The 18,555-nt window shown below is 54.0% G+C and overlaps 8 protein-coding genes across 8 annotated transcripts; 5 read left to right on the top strand and 3 right to left on the bottom strand.

The window, feature by feature from the left end:
* Nucleotides 1–133: 133 nt before the first annotated feature.
* A1O7_08013 (uncharacterized protein) lies at nucleotides 134–1,668 on the bottom strand (the record flags this gene model as incomplete). Its single annotated transcript, XM_007762008.1, has 4 exons — nucleotides 134–283; nucleotides 358–508; nucleotides 556–685; nucleotides 747–1,668. 4 exons carry the CDS (start codon nucleotides 1,666–1,668, stop codon nucleotides 134–136), a joined length of 1,353 nt encoding a protein of 450 aa, XP_007760198.1.
* Nucleotides 1,669–4,630: 2,962 nt separating this feature from the next.
* On the top strand, nucleotides 4,631–6,101 carry A1O7_08012 (uncharacterized protein; the record flags this gene model as incomplete). The annotated part of the gene is made up of 2 exons (XM_007762007.1): nucleotides 4,631–4,683; nucleotides 4,745–6,101. 2 exons carry the CDS (start codon nucleotides 4,631–4,633, stop codon nucleotides 6,099–6,101), a joined length of 1,410 nt encoding a protein of 469 aa, XP_007760197.1.
* Nucleotides 6,102–6,792: 691 nt separating this feature from the next.
* A1O7_08011 (alpha-amylase) lies at nucleotides 6,793–8,752 on the top strand (the record flags this gene model as incomplete). The annotated part of the gene is made up of 6 exons (XM_007762006.1): nucleotides 6,793–6,874; nucleotides 6,955–7,362; nucleotides 7,409–7,624; nucleotides 7,672–7,692; nucleotides 7,806–7,858; nucleotides 7,952–8,752. The coding sequence occupies 6 exons, from the start codon at nucleotides 6,793–6,795 to the stop codon at nucleotides 8,750–8,752; spliced, it is 1,581 nt and encodes a 526-aa protein (XP_007760196.1).
* Nucleotides 8,753–9,022: 270 nt separating this feature from the next.
* Nucleotides 9,023–10,189, top strand: A1O7_08010 (uncharacterized protein; the record flags this gene model as incomplete). Its single annotated transcript, XM_007762005.1, has 1 exon — nucleotides 9,023–10,189. One exon carries the CDS (start codon nucleotides 9,023–9,025, stop codon nucleotides 10,187–10,189), a length of 1,167 nt encoding a protein of 388 aa, XP_007760195.1.
* A 262-nt stretch (nucleotides 10,190–10,451) lies between these two features.
* Nucleotides 10,452–11,421, bottom strand: A1O7_08009 (uncharacterized protein; the record flags this gene model as incomplete). Its single annotated transcript, XM_007762004.1, has 2 exons — nucleotides 10,452–11,287; nucleotides 11,337–11,421. The coding sequence occupies 2 exons, from the start codon at nucleotides 11,419–11,421 to the stop codon at nucleotides 10,452–10,454; spliced, it is 921 nt and encodes a 306-aa protein (XP_007760194.1).
* Nucleotides 11,422–12,059: 638 nt separating this feature from the next.
* On the top strand, nucleotides 12,060–13,065 carry A1O7_08008 (uncharacterized protein; the record flags this gene model as incomplete). The annotated part of the gene is made up of 5 exons (XM_007762003.1): nucleotides 12,060–12,099; nucleotides 12,149–12,219; nucleotides 12,269–12,291; nucleotides 12,345–12,403; nucleotides 12,455–13,065. 5 exons carry the CDS (start codon nucleotides 12,060–12,062, stop codon nucleotides 13,063–13,065), a joined length of 804 nt encoding a protein of 267 aa, XP_007760193.1.
* A 951-nt stretch (nucleotides 13,066–14,016) lies between these two features.
* Nucleotides 14,017–14,648, top strand: A1O7_08007 (uncharacterized protein; the record flags this gene model as incomplete). Its single annotated transcript, XM_007762002.1, has 2 exons — nucleotides 14,017–14,295; nucleotides 14,355–14,648. The coding sequence occupies 2 exons, from the start codon at nucleotides 14,017–14,019 to the stop codon at nucleotides 14,646–14,648; spliced, it is 573 nt and encodes a 190-aa protein (XP_007760192.1).
* Nucleotides 14,649–15,336: 688 nt separating this feature from the next.
* Nucleotides 15,337–17,724, bottom strand: A1O7_08006 (uncharacterized protein; the record flags this gene model as incomplete). The annotated part of the gene is made up of 4 exons (XM_007762001.1): nucleotides 15,337–17,006; nucleotides 17,055–17,403; nucleotides 17,457–17,579; nucleotides 17,632–17,724. 4 exons carry the CDS (start codon nucleotides 17,722–17,724, stop codon nucleotides 15,337–15,339), a joined length of 2,235 nt encoding a protein of 744 aa, XP_007760191.1.
* Nucleotides 17,725–18,555: the final 831 nt, after the last annotated feature.

The raw sequence follows: 18,555 nt of genomic DNA, 5'->3' as shown, positions 1-18,555 counted from the left end.
CGAAGCCCGCAATCACAGTCACGCCCTGTTCTTTCCGTGGTGTTCTTCCACTTTGGACGTTTTTGATCTGCTTGCCGAAGATCCCGGAGCGCACGAATAGCCCGTCAACAGACTTCTGTGGTGACGGGGTCGCTTATAACGACCAGCTCGCTTTCGGACACTCCATTGAGCCCGCTTCGAACGCGGCAATATCGTGTTGCATTTCGGGGAATTTCTTGAAAAACCCGGGCCGCATAGTCCAGTTTTTGAAGTTGTACGCGTACTCCAGGAATGTCTTGGACACCTACAATGCCATTAGCACGGTAAGACGGTATCAGAGAGGCAGCGGCCGATGCTGCTTCTCGGAAGAAGACCTACTTCATAACGATTCTGCACCTGGTTGTATGCAAAGATATCCCTATCGGGATAAGGCCAGTAGAAATTGAAGTTCTCGACAAATGCTGCGGAGAAGTCACCCGTCGAGGTGTACTTCTGGTATTCGAAGACGAGTCGGTCACGCAGACCAGGCCTGTCGGGTCAGCGTCCAATCACCACGGGGATCCAGGGCTGACGCACCATATGAGGAAGTCAATCACTGCAGGATGCTGAATTTTCTCCTGGGAAGGCCTCGGCCGAAGGAAGACTGGCACTCTATCCAGGTTTTCCTTTGTGGGATCTTCTCGCCACTGGATCAGCGTCTGGCAGACTGTAGTCTTGTGAGCATCTCGACTCCATGGCAACGCTTTCCCCGCTTTGCAAGCACATACCATACATGAGAGCGATCCTCTGCGCTTTGGAAGTCCATGTGCCGAACACGCGCTGATCGACCTGTCTCAGCGAGCTCCAGATGGGATGATTGGCTTCTGGGCCGACATTATCCCAACCCCATATCACCGCTTTGAACGGCACGTGCATGTCGAGTGTGGATGTGGTTGCGGTCCGTCTCTTGACGCAGTTCAGACAGTTAATAAAGGCGCCATTGGAGACCTCCCATTTCTCGAGGTCTGGTGCAACCTTGACCGCGTCGTACGAGGCCGGGAAACGATAGTCGAATGGGGAAGGCGCTGGCGACTGCCAGCCGTTGTAGCCGGAGGGAGGACCGAATTCAAACATTTCCAGCAGCGTATTCGGACTGAAGTCGAGGAATTCGTGCAGGGTCTCCGCTTGTACTTCATCAGGCACTTCAATGCCAGGATCAAGGGCAACATTAGTGCCATTGACCACCTCGATTACCTCCGACGTGCCCGTTGATGACACCGAATCGTGTCGAAATGCCGTGGCTGGCTCCTCGACGGTGGCCGAAGGACTCGCAGCAAAGGTCGATTGCTGACACATACATTTGGCATGCGGGCTGCAACCACAGGCCTTGGCGGCTGGTAGGCCTTCAACCTGATCCTCCGTGAGAAGCACCGCCTGATCGATGACCGTCCGCATTTTGACCAAGGCATTTCGGAGGCGGTTGTTGTCGTTGCGCAGGTTGTCGATGATGCGCGTCAAGTTTGTGATTTCGCCGTGCTTATCGCCGGCTTCAAGGCTGCTTAGTCTCTGTTCAAGATACGCGATCCTATTCTTGGTCCTTTCCCGCGTGGCTCGCTGAGCCAGTCGGTCCTGAATCCGCTTCCTCTCCACTCGGCTGTCGTCGGGTTCTCGCCGGCGAGATTTGGTCGTCTTTGGCGTGGCTGCCTCCATGGCTAGGACATGACACGTCGAATCCTTACTCAATGTTCACGAGGCCTCATGAGTTATTGACGACAAGTGATCCTGACATGGTGCTGCAGAGTCAGGATGTAAGTACCCTGTCGGGGATCATGGTGCGGAGACCGAGGCTTCGAACACCCGAGGGCAAAGGCTCGTCAAAGCGGGTCTCGAACTAACGAGGCCGGGGGAACCTCCACTTCACCCTAGGCTTTTCCTTAAAGGTCTGTCTCTCTCTCTCCACGCCTGGCTTAAGGAAGTGCTTCGTGGTACATACATACAAGTCGAAGCGGCCGAAGGGTGACGCGAGAATGCCTCGGAACAATAGGTCCGTTCTTCTATGAGTACGATGATACCTAGGATGCCCTCTGTCTAGGTATGATTGCGGTTTCTGTGTAATTAGTTGAAACTCTGGGGTTCCTGTCGCGTCGCCAGTTGGGACCGAGGCTATGATGTCATGTGCTTGTCCACACGTGCCTGCCCCGTCGCGCGCGAGGTACGGGCGTGACGGGCAGGTGCCTGCTGGATTGACACCGAACCTGACGCTCCCACTAATCTCTGTCCGCGGTAGCAGTCGACTGTCTGATACTGTGCCGTCTACCTAGGTATCTTCCGCTTTACCTACAACCAAATGTACACGTCACATTCAGACCTCCGTCCGGCTGTCTCAGGCTGCACCCGTTTCAAAGTACCCCTATTCGCACCCCATACAGAACATCGTCTCCGCTCTCCGCTGTGACTCCTTGAACCTCGAACATGAACATGACGGGCTGCCTCCTGTGCCTCGGAAGGTTACGGCAGAGCATATCGGAGAGTTTGTGCGAGAAAGACAAGTAAGACTTACAACGCTGGACCTGTTTTCGACTCGCTAGCGACCTCACCAGCTCGGCCGCAGAGGCAGATCCACATGTTTGCGTCCCCTTCCCTTCTGAATATCTCCTTTCCTGCGGTTCTTCCATCAAACCGACCGGTACGATGAAGCCATTGTCTCAACACCGCACCCGCTTCACGGTGACGCGACGCCCCAGCGGATCGACTGCCTACCTGAGCCAACGACGACAAGTTCATCAGTGCCATTGTCCACTCCAAAGGCTCGCAGGATGCGCGGTTCACAATCTGGCATTTTTGCTCAGTTCTTGGCCGAGAGTGCTTGAAGTAGATAGTCCTGGCCTCGATCACAATTCGGGGAAGCAGCTAGAGTTCGGCTTCTGCACAGGAGCGATACCAAGCGTCAGTACCGGACTCCCTGGCATCGCCACCGATCGTTCTGTGCTTGGAACCACGGAGCACAGGCCTTTTGAAGCAGAGGACAATCTTGCCGTCGATATGCTCGGCGTCATATCCAATCTTGAGCATCGTGCAACCGTGGCCTTCGACAAGTCGGATCTCTCCCGTGTTTTGTAGGTTTCCCTTGGCTATTCCATACCACTTGCACCACACCGTGGAGAGGAGGAGGTTGAAGGTGATCCCGCTCAGAAACTGGTTCATCTGGCTCCTTACCGATGCTTGTGATCAGAAGCTCGTGGATGGCACGAAAATCCCGAGCCCCTTTCATTTGCCATTTGGACAAGAGATATCGTTGCAGGCGCTCATGTAGCCACGTTGTATATATTCCACTTTCAGTCATAGGCGCTACAGATGATCCTCGGGGTCGACACAACTGGCTTATTTACCGTCCTACTGGACCGGCTCAATCTGCAGCTATTTCGCCATCATACAGGTGTCGCAATCTTTGATTGATTGCGAACGTGTAAGAAGCATTGGGCACGATCTTGTCAAACGTCCAATGGAATGCTAAAGCTGCAGAGAATACCGCTTCCTGTGATGCAGCAGCCCCAGGTTGGGCACCACTCCGGCGAGATCGGACCTTTCAACAGATTTCATCCTCACCTGTCATGTACCCAGTTTGCGACGTGCAGAAGCTCGAGCGTATGCGCGCTCGCTTTCTAACTCCTTTGGTATCTGAGCTGCAGATATGATGGCTTGCGCCGGGCAGGAAGGAAGCGAAAGGTGCCACGCCGTGCATGCATGACTAACACCCAGCAGGCGACATGGAGTCTGCGGGGGCATCAGTCAGTTGTCACACCCTGCCGACGTCAGCACCCGATCTGCAAAGCAGTCAATTACAGCTGCAGCTCGTTGAGTGCATCGACTGGTATCAAGGCCTAGCCTCGTCGCGATTTGTGTTTGCAGGCGCCTACGCAAGGCATTGCGGGGGATGGCACCAGTCCCTCCTTATTTCGACGGCATGTCCCAGGATCGATAGAGCATCTACTGCGGCCACGAGCAGAATCGCCCATACAACGGCTTCTAGAAGAGTCGGACTCCCGTATGTTTGAGTGCGTGTCGCCGAATGGAGCCTTCCCAATTTCAACCACTGGATTTCACTGTGTCCATCATCATATCAGCGTCGCCCTGCCCGTCCCGTGTCGAGCTTGGGGAGGGTCTCCATGCTGATTGGGAGATATTGCCATGCACGAATCTGCCACCTCACTACCGGTCGAGGCTGCAGCTCCCGTGTGATAAAAGGGAGGGTTGGCTGCTCCGCTGCCCGCCCCTGCTTCCCTGCACTTGCGAAATCATTGTCATGTCCACGAGAGGGCTTGGGGCTGAAGGGAGTTGTGGCCAATGCCGATGGTAAGCACAATCCCGGGCTGTTTGGGCAAATGTCTGGGATGTACTCGGACACCAGAAGCTGTTCGGACAGCTGGTATTGGGCAATGGCTGGAGAGTCAGTCAATCACAAACAAGCATGTCGCTGCATGGTCAAGCACAAAGGACGCAGCCTCACTTCTTTGGCCAGTCACGCTCTTCCAACACATTTCCCCGGCTTCTTGCGGTAAGTCTGGGCGTGCCAATGTCGAGGCTCTAGAGGGGATGTCGTGAGACTCAAGGTATTTCTCTTACCACCTCAATACTGGACTTCTTTCTGTCTCTCCACGGCCTGCTCACTTTCATGCCCAGCACGGCTCTCTGTGAAGAATGGATCCTCATCACCGCCGGCTATACGTCTGGCAAGTATCCCACCACATAATCGCTTCCGCACCGATTGTCACTAACAAATATCTAGGTGGTGTCAGAGCCCCCGGATCGAGTTGGTCAGTGGTGAAGATACGACATCAAGCGAGGGATCGATTCTGTTTCCTCGGGAGCTTCTCCGACGTCGCTCACGAACTTTCCGGAAACGGATCGCGTTGCACGATGAGAAGGAGATCTCCCTGCCCGACACTTCTGTGCAAACCTTGACGGAGTTCTTCATCTGGAGTAATCGACCCGACCCGCATCTCGAAGACCGCCTGAGTTTCCCGGAAGTCGTCCATCTTGGTATTTTCGCCTGGGAATACCAAATCTCCGCGCTCAGCAACCAAGTCACGGACAAAGTGCGGGAGAATCTTGCCAGTGGCGAATGGCAATTGCAAGCGGCCATTGTGGACGCTGTCTACCAGGCCACGGAACCCAACAGCCCGCTACGGGAAGTGGTTAGGTCTGCGTTGGGGCAGCTCTCGCGCTCGGTCATCGCGGGCGAAGAATGGGAAAGCACATTCAGAAATAATCGCGACCTTGGCTGGGATTATCTCAGGGCTGGGGACAAAGAGTGGGCTCGTCAAGACTACTTGTCAGGAGTGTGCCGGTTCCACAACCATGACGGCATCAAACGGCAAGAGGGTCTTTGTGATGGGTGTCCCTTTGCCGAAGCCGATTGCTATCCGGATTGGGAGGAGAGCGTCGGGCAGGAATTTGAGAAGTCGGAGCACGAACTGCCATCACAACCAGAGAATGCGGCAGAAGTAGCTGTCGAGGAGCCAGGAATTGGAGCGCCAGAGGCCGTATCAGAACCAGAGCCAATATTTGAGGAGCCAATGCCGGAGCCAGAACCAGAGCCAACATTTGACGAGCGACTGCCAGAGCCAGAGCCAGAGCCAATATTTGACGAGCGACTGCCAGAGCCAGAGCCGATACTTGAGGAGTCAATGCCAGAGCCAGAGTCGGAGACAGAGCCTGCAGTTGCAGAACCACCAGTCGGGGAAATACCGATCGAAGGGGTCCCTGTTGAAGAGGCAAAGCCTGTAAAGGTCGACGGCAATTCGGAAGCAGTCGAAGAGGCTAATGGTGTCCGCATGAATGGTCACGTCGAGTCAGAGGACGCAGAGGAAGTACTTGAGGACGCAGACGGCACAGAAACACCTCACGCCAATGGAGTCCGGGCAGGGTCCCTTGCGGAGGAGGAATCACTGTACCCGGAGTCGCTGTCAAGTGACCGGGAGAACCCTGTGGCGATACCCCAGGTGAATGGAACCATGGCGGCCAAGGGCAATGTGAAGGCGGTTGTGACGGAGGTGCCTGAAGGTGGGAATCGCAAATTGTCCAAGAATCAGAAGAAGAAGATGGCAAAGCGATTGAGCAGGAGCACCAGCGGTGGGAATTGACCTTGGCGAACTGGTTGGTGAATAAAAGCACGGATATTTGGGCATGTCATCGGGTTCGTGCTGGTGTTCATCTGTGCTGTATCTTTAGTGACACGCTCTTTTGACGGATTCCGACCGCTTCCAGTCAAGTAGCTCGAGTCCCTGACCCTGCATCGAATTGACTGTTCAGCATCGATTCATGTTGATGTGCGGGAACATTTTCAGCCACCCTCACTGCTTCATAGTAAGCTACGACGATGAGTGGACAAACAACGAGGGGCCGCTTCAGCCTCAACCGAGACGGGGGTTTGAGCTAGCCTTCAGGGCAGTGTGAAAGTTGCTTTTCCCGCCGCCACGTCATAATCGTGCAGATCTGGCCGAGGCTTTGTTGAAGTCACGGCAGCAACGAATCCTCATTTAACCGCAGACCATCTTCACCTGGGCCCAAATACCGTGCGATGCGTGTGGTGGGTGGTGCAGACAATGCAAGCTCGTGTTCGAGTGACCTTCCGCCGAAGCTTGTCGCGAACTCATGCATATCCTCACATGGCAATCGCCATCGGACTCAGCTGTGCTGTTGGACTTTCAGCTCAGCCCTCGACTTGCTACCATGCATCTCGCCTTCCGCTTGAGTTGATAAGCTGTGAAAGCTGCTGCTCCCACCCTTTGGGAACTTCTTGCACACCGCTTACCATTCTTCCGCATCGCCATCATGGCGTCTCACGGCTTTGACAAGCGTCAAGCCTTCTTCAAACGTGTAGCGGGCAAATTTGGTGTTAGCAAGAAGTTCCCAGGTACTCCAGCCCTTGAGAGGCTCGTAGACGCAGCCTATTCTCCGCGTGACAACCTGCCTGCTGCTGACCAACATGTCTAGGGGTCTTTGAAGCCAGAGCTGACGATGAGCGCAAACCCACTCCTGAGAACTACACGATGCTCCAGTTCTTTGAGTGGTATGTCCCGGCCGACCACCAGCACTGGCAACGCCTGCTTCGCGCTCTGCCGGAGTTGAAGAAGATTGGTATCGACAACATCTGGATACCTCCTGCTTGTAAAGCCTCGACGCCCGAGGGGAACGGTTACGATATCTACGACCTGTACGACCTAGGAGAGTTCAACGCAAAGGGATCTGTCGGAACAAAATGGGGTACAAAGGAAGAGCTGTTTGAGGTCTGTAAGAAGACGAACGACCTCGGGATCGGGCTATACTTTGATGCTGTCTTAAACCACAAGGCTGGCGCAGACAATTGGGAGACCACCAAAGTTGTCAAGGTCGACCCGAACGGTAGGAAGAGTGGAACAAACACTCGGTGCAACACTGACAAGCACAGACCGCACTCATGATATCTCGGGACCCTACGACATTGATGCCTGGGTAGGTTTCGACTTCGAGGCAAGAGGAGACAAGTACAGCAACCAGAAATACCATTGGTACCATTTCTCCGCGACAGATTACGATCAAAGAACCCAAGAGACTGCCGTCTACAGGATCCTGGGAGAGAACAAGCATTTCGCAACTGACGTGGACAACGAACGAGGCAATTATGGTGGGTACACAAGAGCTCCGGCGAACAATTTCTGCTAACCGGTTCAGACTTCCTCATGTTTGCTGACTGTATGTCATCCTGCTTCATCCTATTGCTGTTGAGATACCTTCATCGTAGCAACGTCAACTAGACGGAAATTTCAGTCCCTGCTTTTGCAAACGCTGACTTCCTGGACCGATAGTGGATTATGCGCATCCCGAAGTGCGGTCCGACGTTAAGAACTGGGGTCCATGGGTGGCGAAGGAGTTGGGGCTTGACGGATTCCGCTTTGACGCCATCAAGGCAAGTCTCTTGTCTCGATGTACCGGTCGTTGCTGACATGTGCAGCACTACTCGGAGGGATTTCTTCTCGAATTTGTCCAAAACCTGGATAAGCAGCTCGGACGAGACACTTTCTGCGTCGGCGAATTCTGGAAAACCTCACGAGACTCACTCACGGCATATCTGGACAAAATGCACCATAAATTCACCTTGTTTGACGCGCCATTGGTCGAGTCCTTTCATCGTGTCTCAATGACCGAACGAGCCGACCTCCGCAGCGTCTGGGACGGCACACTCACGCAAGTCGAACCGTGGAACAGCGTCACGCTCGTCATGAACCATGACACGCAACCCAGTCAGGCGCTTCAGATTGATGTCGCGGATTGGTTCATTCCTCTTGCTCATGCGTTTATCCTTCTGCGGATTGACGGCTACCCGTGTCTCTTCTATGGCAACATTTATGGCATCAAAGGCGGTGTTCCGAACGACTGGAGAGGTCCGTCAGCCGGGGGGAAGATCCCCGACATGGTCTTGGCTCGAAAGCTCTACGCCTATGGAGAACTCAATGACTACATGGACAGACCCAATTTGATTGGATGGGTCAGAAGAGGGACCTGGGATAGGCCGAATGGCTGTGCCGTCGTACTGTCCAATGCAGAAATGGGAGAGATTCGGATGTATGTCGGAACTGAACACAAAGGCGAGGTCTGGACCGACATCATGGGCTGGGAGTCTGGGGAGGTACACATCGGAGATGATGGCTTTGGAATGTTTTCTGTCGGGTCATGCAGTGTCAGTATCTTTGTAAAGAAGGATGCGCCGGGAAGAGAGAAGTTCGGGAAGTTCAACGACCGAATCTATGTGTGAGCTGGTAATCCGGGAGAAGGAGAATGCCAGGAAGCGGCTTGCCAGTGGTTGATGAGCTGAAATGGCACAACTGTCATCGATATCAACCCCTTGCTCTGCAGCCTTGTAGCCTTGTATGACCGCCAAGTGTCGTCATTCTGATCGATTTCTGCTCCGCAACAGTCTGGCTCTCCCTTGCTTTCCACAACTCCCGACGTCCGCTACTCGTACAGTCTAGTCCGTGTGAGGAAACTTGCCACATCGGTGACTCGTGGCGTAGCGGGATAGCAGATGGCGCCGTCTCCCCCAGCTGTCACAGACGGTTCCAAAACTTGGGCACCGTCCCATCTCTTCGACAATTCCAGTCCGGAGACTTGGAATGCAGTCCACTCACACCTAAAAGCAGATGAATTTCGAGCAGCGATAGCCTCAGCCTTTGAATTGCCTCAAGGTGATAGCTTCACATATCATGCCACGGCGAGCGTCAATCTTGCCCAGGCGGAGGCGGCCATCCGTGCCGGAAGAGTAAATGGCTTACATGATTGGTATGTCGAGCCCGCTGAGGCGCATACTAAGGGCCAGGACGTGAAGGCAACCGTTGCAGGTCAACCAGGGCTACGGACGGCGGGTTACCCGCCTGCAAGTGATATCCAAGCATATATTGCGCTATTTGACCCGACAAAAGCTGCTGCGAACAGTTTGAAATCATTGGCCGCGAATGCAAAGAAAGGATCACTCCGAGCTACAGTCGCAGAGTATCTTCAGAGCAAACGCCATCTCGACCCGTCAATAGCTGTCCCAAAGTACAAGCCTTCAGCTACCGCCAAGGTCCACGAAAACCCGTCTCTCGACTTTTGGGCATATTCCTGCATGGCCCTAGAGTACGTGGGCCCCAACGCCCAGACTGCCCTTGTCAAGACCTCGCACCACATCTTGCCAGTGTACATGCACCACTTTGGCTGCGTCGTGCCGTCATGGGAATCCCTGCAGATCATCTCGAAATCCGCCGGCGGTCGCAGCGTGCTGGACATGGGCAGCGGCAACGGATACTGGACGCTGATGCTCCGTCGGCTTGGGGTTCAGACGGTGGCGGTCGACAGTGGACAGTCTCGCTGGCGGACGACCTGGATCGCAGACACGGTCGTCACGGATGGGTTGCAATACCTGCGCAAACACTCCGGGTGTACCGATGTGGTGTTGTTGCTGGTCTACCCTATCGTGGGCGGTGACTTTACCCGGCGGGTCCTCGACGCGTACGCGGGCGATGTGATTTGCGTGGCGGGTACGCAGAATGGGAATGGGTACACCGGGTTCAAGGACATGATGGTCGACGAGTACATGAGCAGGGAGAGGCAGGGATGGCGCAAGGTCGCGCAGGTGCCGCTACCGAGTTTTGCAGGAAAGGACGACGCGCTATTTGTGTTTAGGAAGGAGAAAGTGGGGGAGGGCAATGGGTGAGGATGAAGAGGTATTCCACGGGGAAGGGCAGAGTGAGAGCTGGCTAAGCATTTCCTTTGAGGCCAGTCTCTAGTTTGGCTGGAAGATACTTCACCTGTCTCTGTCTATCTACTGGATGTCATCAGTATCTCGAGACCTACCAGGGCAATGGGTATTCCCTTTCAATTCATCGTCAGCCCAGCACGAGGCCCGCAAACCCCGACGCCTTCGCCATGAAAGAATTTTGGCCACCAAAGAGTATGCGAGGCAAACAAGATCAGACCTACTTGACGATCAGGCTGGCGCTCGGCACCAACTTCAGGTCCTTCAAGCTCTCTCCGAAGAAGTCCTGACCAAACACCTTACGAGGGAAGGTCTGTGTAAAACTCTCAACATCCCTCCCAATCTCCTCTCCTACCGCCGCGGCGACCTCGAACAGCGTCGTCTCGACTGGGAAGGTCTTCATGATGTTGCCGCTTGCCGTTTGCAGTCTCAGACGCGTCTCCTTGTACTCTGAAGCAGGCTTGGACTGTGTCGGAGCCGCAACGGGAACGGATGCTGCTTGGACCGGAAGGGCCTGTCCAGCCCGTTCGGCCTTTTCTCGCTCAGCCTTCAGTCTGCGCTCCTCCTTGTCAGCTGCAATCTTTGCCTGTATCCGCTTCTTGGCTTCGATCTCTCGTTGTTTTTCTTGCTTTTTCTTTTCGGCCTCCTTCAGTTGTTCCTTGATCCTCAGTTGCTCCTTGAGGTCTTCCGTCTCCTTGGTCTTTTTGCGATTGATCTGTTCGTTCCGCTTCTGGTCGATCTTGTCCTGCTCTGACTGGGCGGCCCGTTTCGCTGCTAGCTTCTCTCTGAGATCAGCCAGTTTCGCCGCCTTTTCTTCTTCCGTCAAGGGAGCGATCTCCTCAGTAGACTCTGCAAAGTCGGTATGGCCGGATTTCGATGCGTGGAATTCTGCTTGGGCGGTCCCTCTGAACTTCTTCCCACACTCGTTGCAGACCAGACTCTTCGCTTGTTCGGCCTCTTCCACGGCTTTGACCTGGGCTGCCGACTCCTTGTCGGCCTTGATTTCTTCGATTGATTTCGATGAGTTGGCGTCTAACCAGTCAATCGCGTCGGCTACTGCAGAATGTTAGAATGCGAGAAGTGGAGAGGCAGGCGGTTGTCTTACGATTTCCGCTGCTCTTCAGCGCCATCTCGCTCCGCTCTTTGTCGAAGCCCATCATGAGCAGCTGATCAAGATCTGTAGTTGCCATCGTAGCTTTCACCGCTTAGGCGTGCGGTATCAGTATCGGAATTCGCAATTGGAGTATGAGCAGTATGGGTAGATTGAGGGACAACCCGCAAGAGCTGGGGAGATGGATTCAGCAAGGGTATATCTGGTACGTGGCGAGAGCGTTGACGAAACCAGTCAGAGGCGTTGCGGTGATATTCGAGTGGCTGTTCTCTGAGGCTTTTCGAGGCAGCAATAACGTGGACAAACAGGCTGCGGGGAGTGCGTGATGCGTTGCGGGACAGATGTTCGGATGGCCTCGTACTGTAGCGGCCGCAGGGCTCAATTAGCGTCATCGTTTCGCCAAGCGGGCTGCCCCTGCGTGGGAAGTGACGGCCCCCTTAACCGCCGAGTGAGTTAACTGTGTGCCGCAACTCGTACTGCCAGCCTTTTAAGGTCACCAGCCACTTGCCGTTGCTGTCACTGCGCACCACTCGCTCGTCATACCCTTTCCCAGATTCAAATCACCTTGCTGAACAACCCGTTTACATTTCTATCATCTTGAACATCAAGTAACGGCCCTTTGCTGTACGAGTATTTCAGACTACCTATTCCCCCTGTCACGTTCCTATCGGGTCGATCGCCCTGACTTGCGCACCCTCTTACAATCGACACTTCAACATGTCTGTCGACCTTCAGCCAGCTGAACTGGGCTTTCGACGTCAGTATCGCTACGATCGCTACCATGGCCAACACTGACAGTTGAGCAGGCCCCTTCAACCACGAGGTCACTGAAACCCTCAAGCTCACCAATAGCAACAGTCAACCTGTCGCTTTCAAAGTACGATTCGATCTCCCTTGGCAACTCGCATGCTAATCATTGCAAATAGGTCAAGACCACAGCGCCCAAGCAGTGAGCCTTGCGCATACCCTCGTAGTCGACCACCATCTTTCTAACGCCGACAGATACTGCGTGCGCCCTAACTCGGGCATGATCCAGCCAAATGAATCCGTCGAGGTTCAAGGTGCGACCCAGGCAAATCAAAATGCCCCCGCTTCACGACTAACAAACCCAGTACTCCTACAAGCAATGAAAGAAGAGCCGCCTTTGGACGCCAAATGCCGGGATAAATTCCTTGTTCAATCTGTCCTCACTTCGCCCGACCAAGACCCCAACGTGACAACGCTCTGGCAAACCGTGGAAAAGACGGCCAAGAATACCATTCAAGAGCGCAAGATTCGCGTCAATTTCCTCCCTGCTGCTGCGGCGACCCCTAACGGACTGTCATCATCTCACGAGGAGCAGCCGCCTGCATACTCCTCACCATCCCCTCAGTTCGATACGCCTGCCCGACAGCCCTCGAACGCTGCTTCTACCGCCGAGACCGCAAAGTCGTCCTTGGCCAACGCCGCCGAAACCACTGGTGTGACCAACATTCCCTCTGTCGTTGCCAGCGCCGTACCGACATCAGGCGACGAAATGAAGGAGCAACTAGCAGCCGCAAAAGCTCAGATCCAGAAATTGACAAACCAGCTCCAAGATCCTCAGGTCCGGCAGAGAAAAGTGCAAGAGGCGAACGAGAAGGTGCAAACAGTTGTTCAGCAAAGCCAGGAATCAGGCGTCCCACTTCAGATCGTTGCTGGATTGTGTCTGCTCAGCTTCCTGATCGCTTACCTCTTCTTCTAGGAGAAATCATCTTGCTTGGATATTGAGTTCAGCTTTGACGCGAAAGGATCCATCAGGTATGGTTGCTCCCAGTGCAGCTCCGAGTCGCCATGATAGGATGTGGAGTCGCAGTGGACTTCACTAGACTGGCCGAGCGGAACTTCTTTCGTTGTGTGGTGCTTGTCCGCCAATGCCAGTGTCACCAGGTGCTGAGAAGCGAGACGTGGACCAAAGTGACGACTAATGGCGATAGGGAATAATGGAGGCATGTGGTGCTGTCTGGTTCCTGAGCTTTCTCACGTACACCTAGAACATGCAAGATCAAAATCGAGTCAGATCTCAAAATGAGTACACTCTGCAAAACGTCCGCCTGCTGGCTTGAAGGGTCAATGACCAGAGCATGGAAAGCGGTTGTGGAGGTTTTGACGTTGCTTCGTCTTCACTCTGCTCTCAGCCACACGATGTTTTCAGCTCAGGCTCTATTCGTTACAGGAAAATATGGGCGTTAGATATTCTGGCCCACATGTCCAATTATCTACTCCTTCGAGTCACCTTGCTAGTCCCCTTCCATTTCCCTCCGGTTCTCCTTCGGGAAGAGTGTCTGTCGCCTTCGCCACAACCCAGCGGAGTCTCCACGAGCACCAGGCCCATCGGTTTAAGAGTATGCTGAACGGCCAGTCCGCCTGGGTTTTCAACATTGACAGGGTAGGTGGAGATGTATAGAAGTGAATGACTGTTGAAGTAGAAGGAGGTCTGGACACGTGACAATTGTGCATTGCTAAAATCCAGGGCCCGGGTAAAGTTCGGCTATCTTTATGCCTGCTCGAGAGGCCTGGGCCTGAAACCCAACGAGGCCGAGTGACCACGTTCGAGAGGAAGGCTGCTGGCACTCCAACCTCGAAGTTCACTGACACTGCGCACATCTCATTCCCTCTCTTTCTTTTCAACGGTGCTTGCCTATATCGCTCCACCATGTCTACGGACATGGAAGTCGACCCAGCCCCTCCTGCGTCTGCAGACCCCATGGATGGCACTTCGTCTCCCACAGACACCAAGAAACCGGCCAACGCCGGCACCGAGGCGCGCACCATTCAAAATGCGGTCGCGGTGAGAAGTATCGAAGGGTGGATTGTGATCGCGACGAACATCCACGAAGAAGCGACGGAGGAGGATATTCACGATTTATTCGCCGAGTACGGCGACATCAAGAACTTGCATCTGAATCTGGACCGGAGGACGGGCTACGTCAAGGTACGGAGCGATCACCAGAAGTATCTGTGCAACACGACCGAAGGATTGACCACGTCTAGGGCTACGTCCTGATTGAGTATCCTACCCAAGTCGAGGCCCAGGCTGCCATCAAAGCCCTGAACGGCGCGAAACTGCTCGATCAAACCATCTCGGTGGACTACGCTTTCGTTCGGCCACCACCCAAGGATAAGGGTGGCCGTGGCGGCGGCATGGCGATCAAGGGACGCGGCGCAGGAGGAAGGGGTGGAAGAAGTCGAAGCCGAAGCAAGAGTAAGAGCAGGAGCCGTAGCCGGAGCCGGGACAGAGACAGGAGGAGAGATCGCGACGAAGACAAGATGGAGAGGGATGGATGAGATGGACGAGGAGTCTTGCCCCTGTCTTGTTATTCTGCTATTCCAAAAGTCGTGACGGCTTGTCACTGTTTATTCGTGGCGAAGCGATCTTTGACGGGAGACACGGGCAATGGTACTCCGGTTCGGGTGGGCCTATGTCTGCAGCTTTGAGCTCTTTTGTGGCTTCAGAATTCAGAACCTCGTGGAAAACGACCTCGACGCAGCCTGACCGCTTTTGCAGGATAACATTTCGCGCGCCGACGCACTGTCGGCACTTAGCAAGAAAGGTACCAGGTTTGTCAGCTCCTTCGAAGTTCTAGGCTACGGTTCGGCTGACATTGTGGTTTCAGGCTAATCAGGCCTCGGATGCTGGTTAACGGTTGCACATTCCGTAACTCCCTACAGCCTCGAGAAGAGGTCACGCGGAACCAAGACACTGAAAGTGAAAACGATTTTTATCTGAGATCCGGGAGACCTCGCTTCGAGCAGCTGGCTTCTCCGAAATGCAGCACTATGGTACAAGACAAACGACAGGATTTTGGAAGACCAACCTGGATTCTTCTGTCCCATCCTTCGTCCGCACAGAGCCCAACCGGTGGTACCGACGTGCGCAGTCATGCGTACAGACCTAGCATGATAATGCTTGCCAAGGGCGTTCCCCACTCCCACTCCATCATCTCTTGTCCTCGCCGAGTTCGGTCCTTTGGGATCAAATCAAGTCTTCGACTGGTAGCTCTTCCTTCTTCGACGGCTCAATCATTTCAACGATCGTCAAATCGAAAATGTCATGCAAATTCCTGGCTTTGAAAGGACAATTGGGTCTCCCACAAGCCGAAATTCTCGAGACGTTCGGACAGTGGTGCCCCAAGTAGCAATCGTGTTGACGACAACGGGATCCCTGGTTGCAGGGGCTGAGGCGAGCCGTGTTCCTCAATGCCAAATACACACCGTCCGATATTTCCTCGTGGTCGTAGGTGCAATTGATATTGCTGCATTGTCCCCGCATATGGTGTTCATTGCACAAGTGTCGGTTATTCGTTCGTAGTTTGAAAGCTTCCTCGTCGGCTGGAGCTGGTCTGGGCAGTTTGAGATCAATTCGCTGGTTCAGTGTGTTCAGCGCAACGGGGGCTAACACGGGGCGTGCCTGAGGGTTTGGCTCAGGCTTTGTCACGTCCTGTCGTGTAAAAGAGTTGGCAAAGTCAGTCGACTTGGACATAGCCAATGATGACATCGACGTAGTTGCTGGTCTCGGTGATGCTGACGAACCTTGCGTAGACATCATATCATCATATGACCCTTTGAACTGTCTCGGTAGACGTCTACCGGACTGCTGACCTCCATTGAAACGGTCTTGCCTTCCGCCACCGCCACCGCCACTGCCACCGCCCCCGCCGCCGCCAGCCCCTTCTCTCGGCTGTCGCCGAGGGAAGTTGTTGTTGTTCTTCCTCGAGTATGTCTGTGGCTCGTTAAACTCGTGCGACGCTGGTTGAGCCATGGGCTCCTCCATTGTCCATGGAACCGGGTTGGGTGCAGGGGCATAATCATTGACTGTAGCACTCTCCCAGCTTTGCTCCGCTGACTTTTTGGATTGGCTTGAAGAATGTGAAGAGGTATTAAGCTTGACAACTGCGGCAGAACTCACGTCTTCCACTTTATCAACGTTGCCATTGGCATCGCCGTACTCTTTGATAGCATCTTCTGAAACTGGTGCCTGGGTTTGCACCGTAGCCGGCGCAGAAGAAGTCTGTGCGACGAAAGCAGGAGAAGCATGACGAGTAGTTAGAGCTTCTTCTGGAGCCTGGACCATCGTACTGGGCGGACCAGGGTCGAAAGTTGATGGAGCTGCTTGTCCGATTGGTGAACTAGATGAGCCTGGCGCTGGTGATTGTGCGTAGGGAGACGCCGGTCGACCAGATGTGGCTGGAGGTGTGCCGTTCACACGCGGGGTTGCACCATAAACATCAACTCGGGCCACGGGACCTCGAGGACCAGCTGGAGGCGTTGCGATGGACTCAGGGACTGTGGCGGTCAGGGAAGCTCGAGGAGCAGCCCGAGCATTTCCATCGAAGGGAGACACAGAGGGAACTTGGGCAAATGCAGAACGTGAGACGGCTGCTGGCATTCCATTGACCTTCGGCACAGTGTCATTGAAGGAGATTGTCTGTCGGCGTACACTTTCCAAGCAAGAGAAGTCGACCGTATCAAAGGGAAGGATGTATTTATCGGGCAATCCTAGAGACGGTTTGATCAAAGAAGTCTTCAACCTCGTGAACTCGTCGTCAGCGTAAGTGGACAGGACGTTATAGTAGTCGGCTTCGCGTCCGAGTGCAAGGAAAAGATGGCGGCAGTGACAATTTTCCAGATACAGCTCGTAGAAATCTACCCTCTAGTCAGTGGGATCACATGGATATCTAGGACAATACTCACGCTTCATCTTTGCATCAACAGCGCCTTGACCTGAGCCACAGTCTGAAATCGTAATGCCTGGCTCAAGTTTGCTTGCATCTTGGATGAAAGTCCACAGCTGGTCTGGTTCCGGCAACAAATTGGCAGTTGAGAGGTCATGCGCGAGTCTTCCAACATCGACAAAGATGTGCACTATTGCTGAAAGGTTGTCGGACAGGTCATTCTTGTGTTGCGCTCGAGCGCACGTTTTGGCCTCCGCAATCAGTGTCTCAACTGCTCCTCTTACGCCTCGTGGGCCAGCAAGAATGAGACCCGGCTTGAAAAATGTCTGGTTTCCATCAACGAGGACGAGGACGTGCTGAACGCTTGCCTGGACCGATGGTCAGTGCACGACTTCGCAACCGTGAATTCGGACCAACGTACGATGCGACCTTCAGCGTCCGCTGCTCTCTTGTGCCAATGGCGTCTCGACTCGGTCTGGTCTTGCAAATCGTACTTGAGATCTTCACACTCGACTTCTTTCTCGGAGAGGAGCTTCAAGAGGTTCTGCTAAGGTCAGCCTGCCGTCCGTCATCTCGGAGAGGAGAGAATGGGAAACCTCAAAAAGAGCTGTCATTTCGACAGCTTTGCTCTTGTACTCCCTCTCCATAGTCTTGAGAGCCGCGGAAGGTTGCACAACGTTGTCGGCCATGGTGGCAACACGGTGTGAGAGGACCTTGATAGGAGCAATGATGGCAGGGAAGATGCACCTTCAACACTGACGTCCCACGACAGGAGACTCTGCACGACGACACGCTTGAAGTGCAGAAGAAATAGGTGTCTGAAGGTGAAGGAAAGGAGTGCAAATATATTTCGCAGTCCTTGACTTCGGAAGACGAAGGCCGCACGTCTTCGAGCCACCCCTACCACTCCATCGTCCCAATGTGTGCGCAAAACAGTCCAGCGGCCCTGGTTTTGTGCTCTGTGATATCAGCGATGGACGCGACCAGCCCAAGTTGTAAATATGGGGTAGGCTAGCAAACAATCGGATTAGTTTGGTTATGTCGCAGTTGGGCTTGGGCTTCCGGGATCTCCGCCTGTAAGCTTCCCTCAACCTCGACAAACCCCAATTAGTCTGGTGCTCAGTAGGTACCTACCCAGGACTGTGAATCGAACTGCGTTGGCGGCCGGGGATGCTGGCTAGAACCCGACTCTCTCTGCTATTTCACTGGAACTATACCTCAGCTTTGTGGAAAGACGACATAGATTCCATCCTTAGGCTTCGTTGCTGAGTGCGCGGGCATTTTGCCCTGAGGTTCGCATGGAATACCAAGCATGAACAGAACATGCAATGGCGAAGACAAGCTCAACGTGGAACACAGGATGATATCCGGATCTACACAACATGCGATGACCTATCCCGAATATACCAGAACGCCTGAAAGACCGGCAATGCCTGGCTGCTGCAGTCTCGAAAAAACAATGTCCACGAGCGTTTTCCTGTCCATGCTTTGTACTTCAACATTAAACGTGGGAAGAATCC

The sequence above is a fragment of the Cladophialophora yegresii genome, assembly GCF_000585515.1.
Source record: "Cladophialophora yegresii CBS 114405 chromosome Unknown aczIN-supercont1.6, whole genome shotgun sequence".
In the NCBI taxonomy this organism is placed as follows: Eukaryota; Fungi; Ascomycota; class Eurotiomycetes; order Chaetothyriales; family Herpotrichiellaceae; genus Cladophialophora; species Cladophialophora yegresii.
The sequence above is the reverse complement of the archived record's forward strand: the minus strand, read 5'-3'. Positions and strand labels throughout refer to the sequence as shown.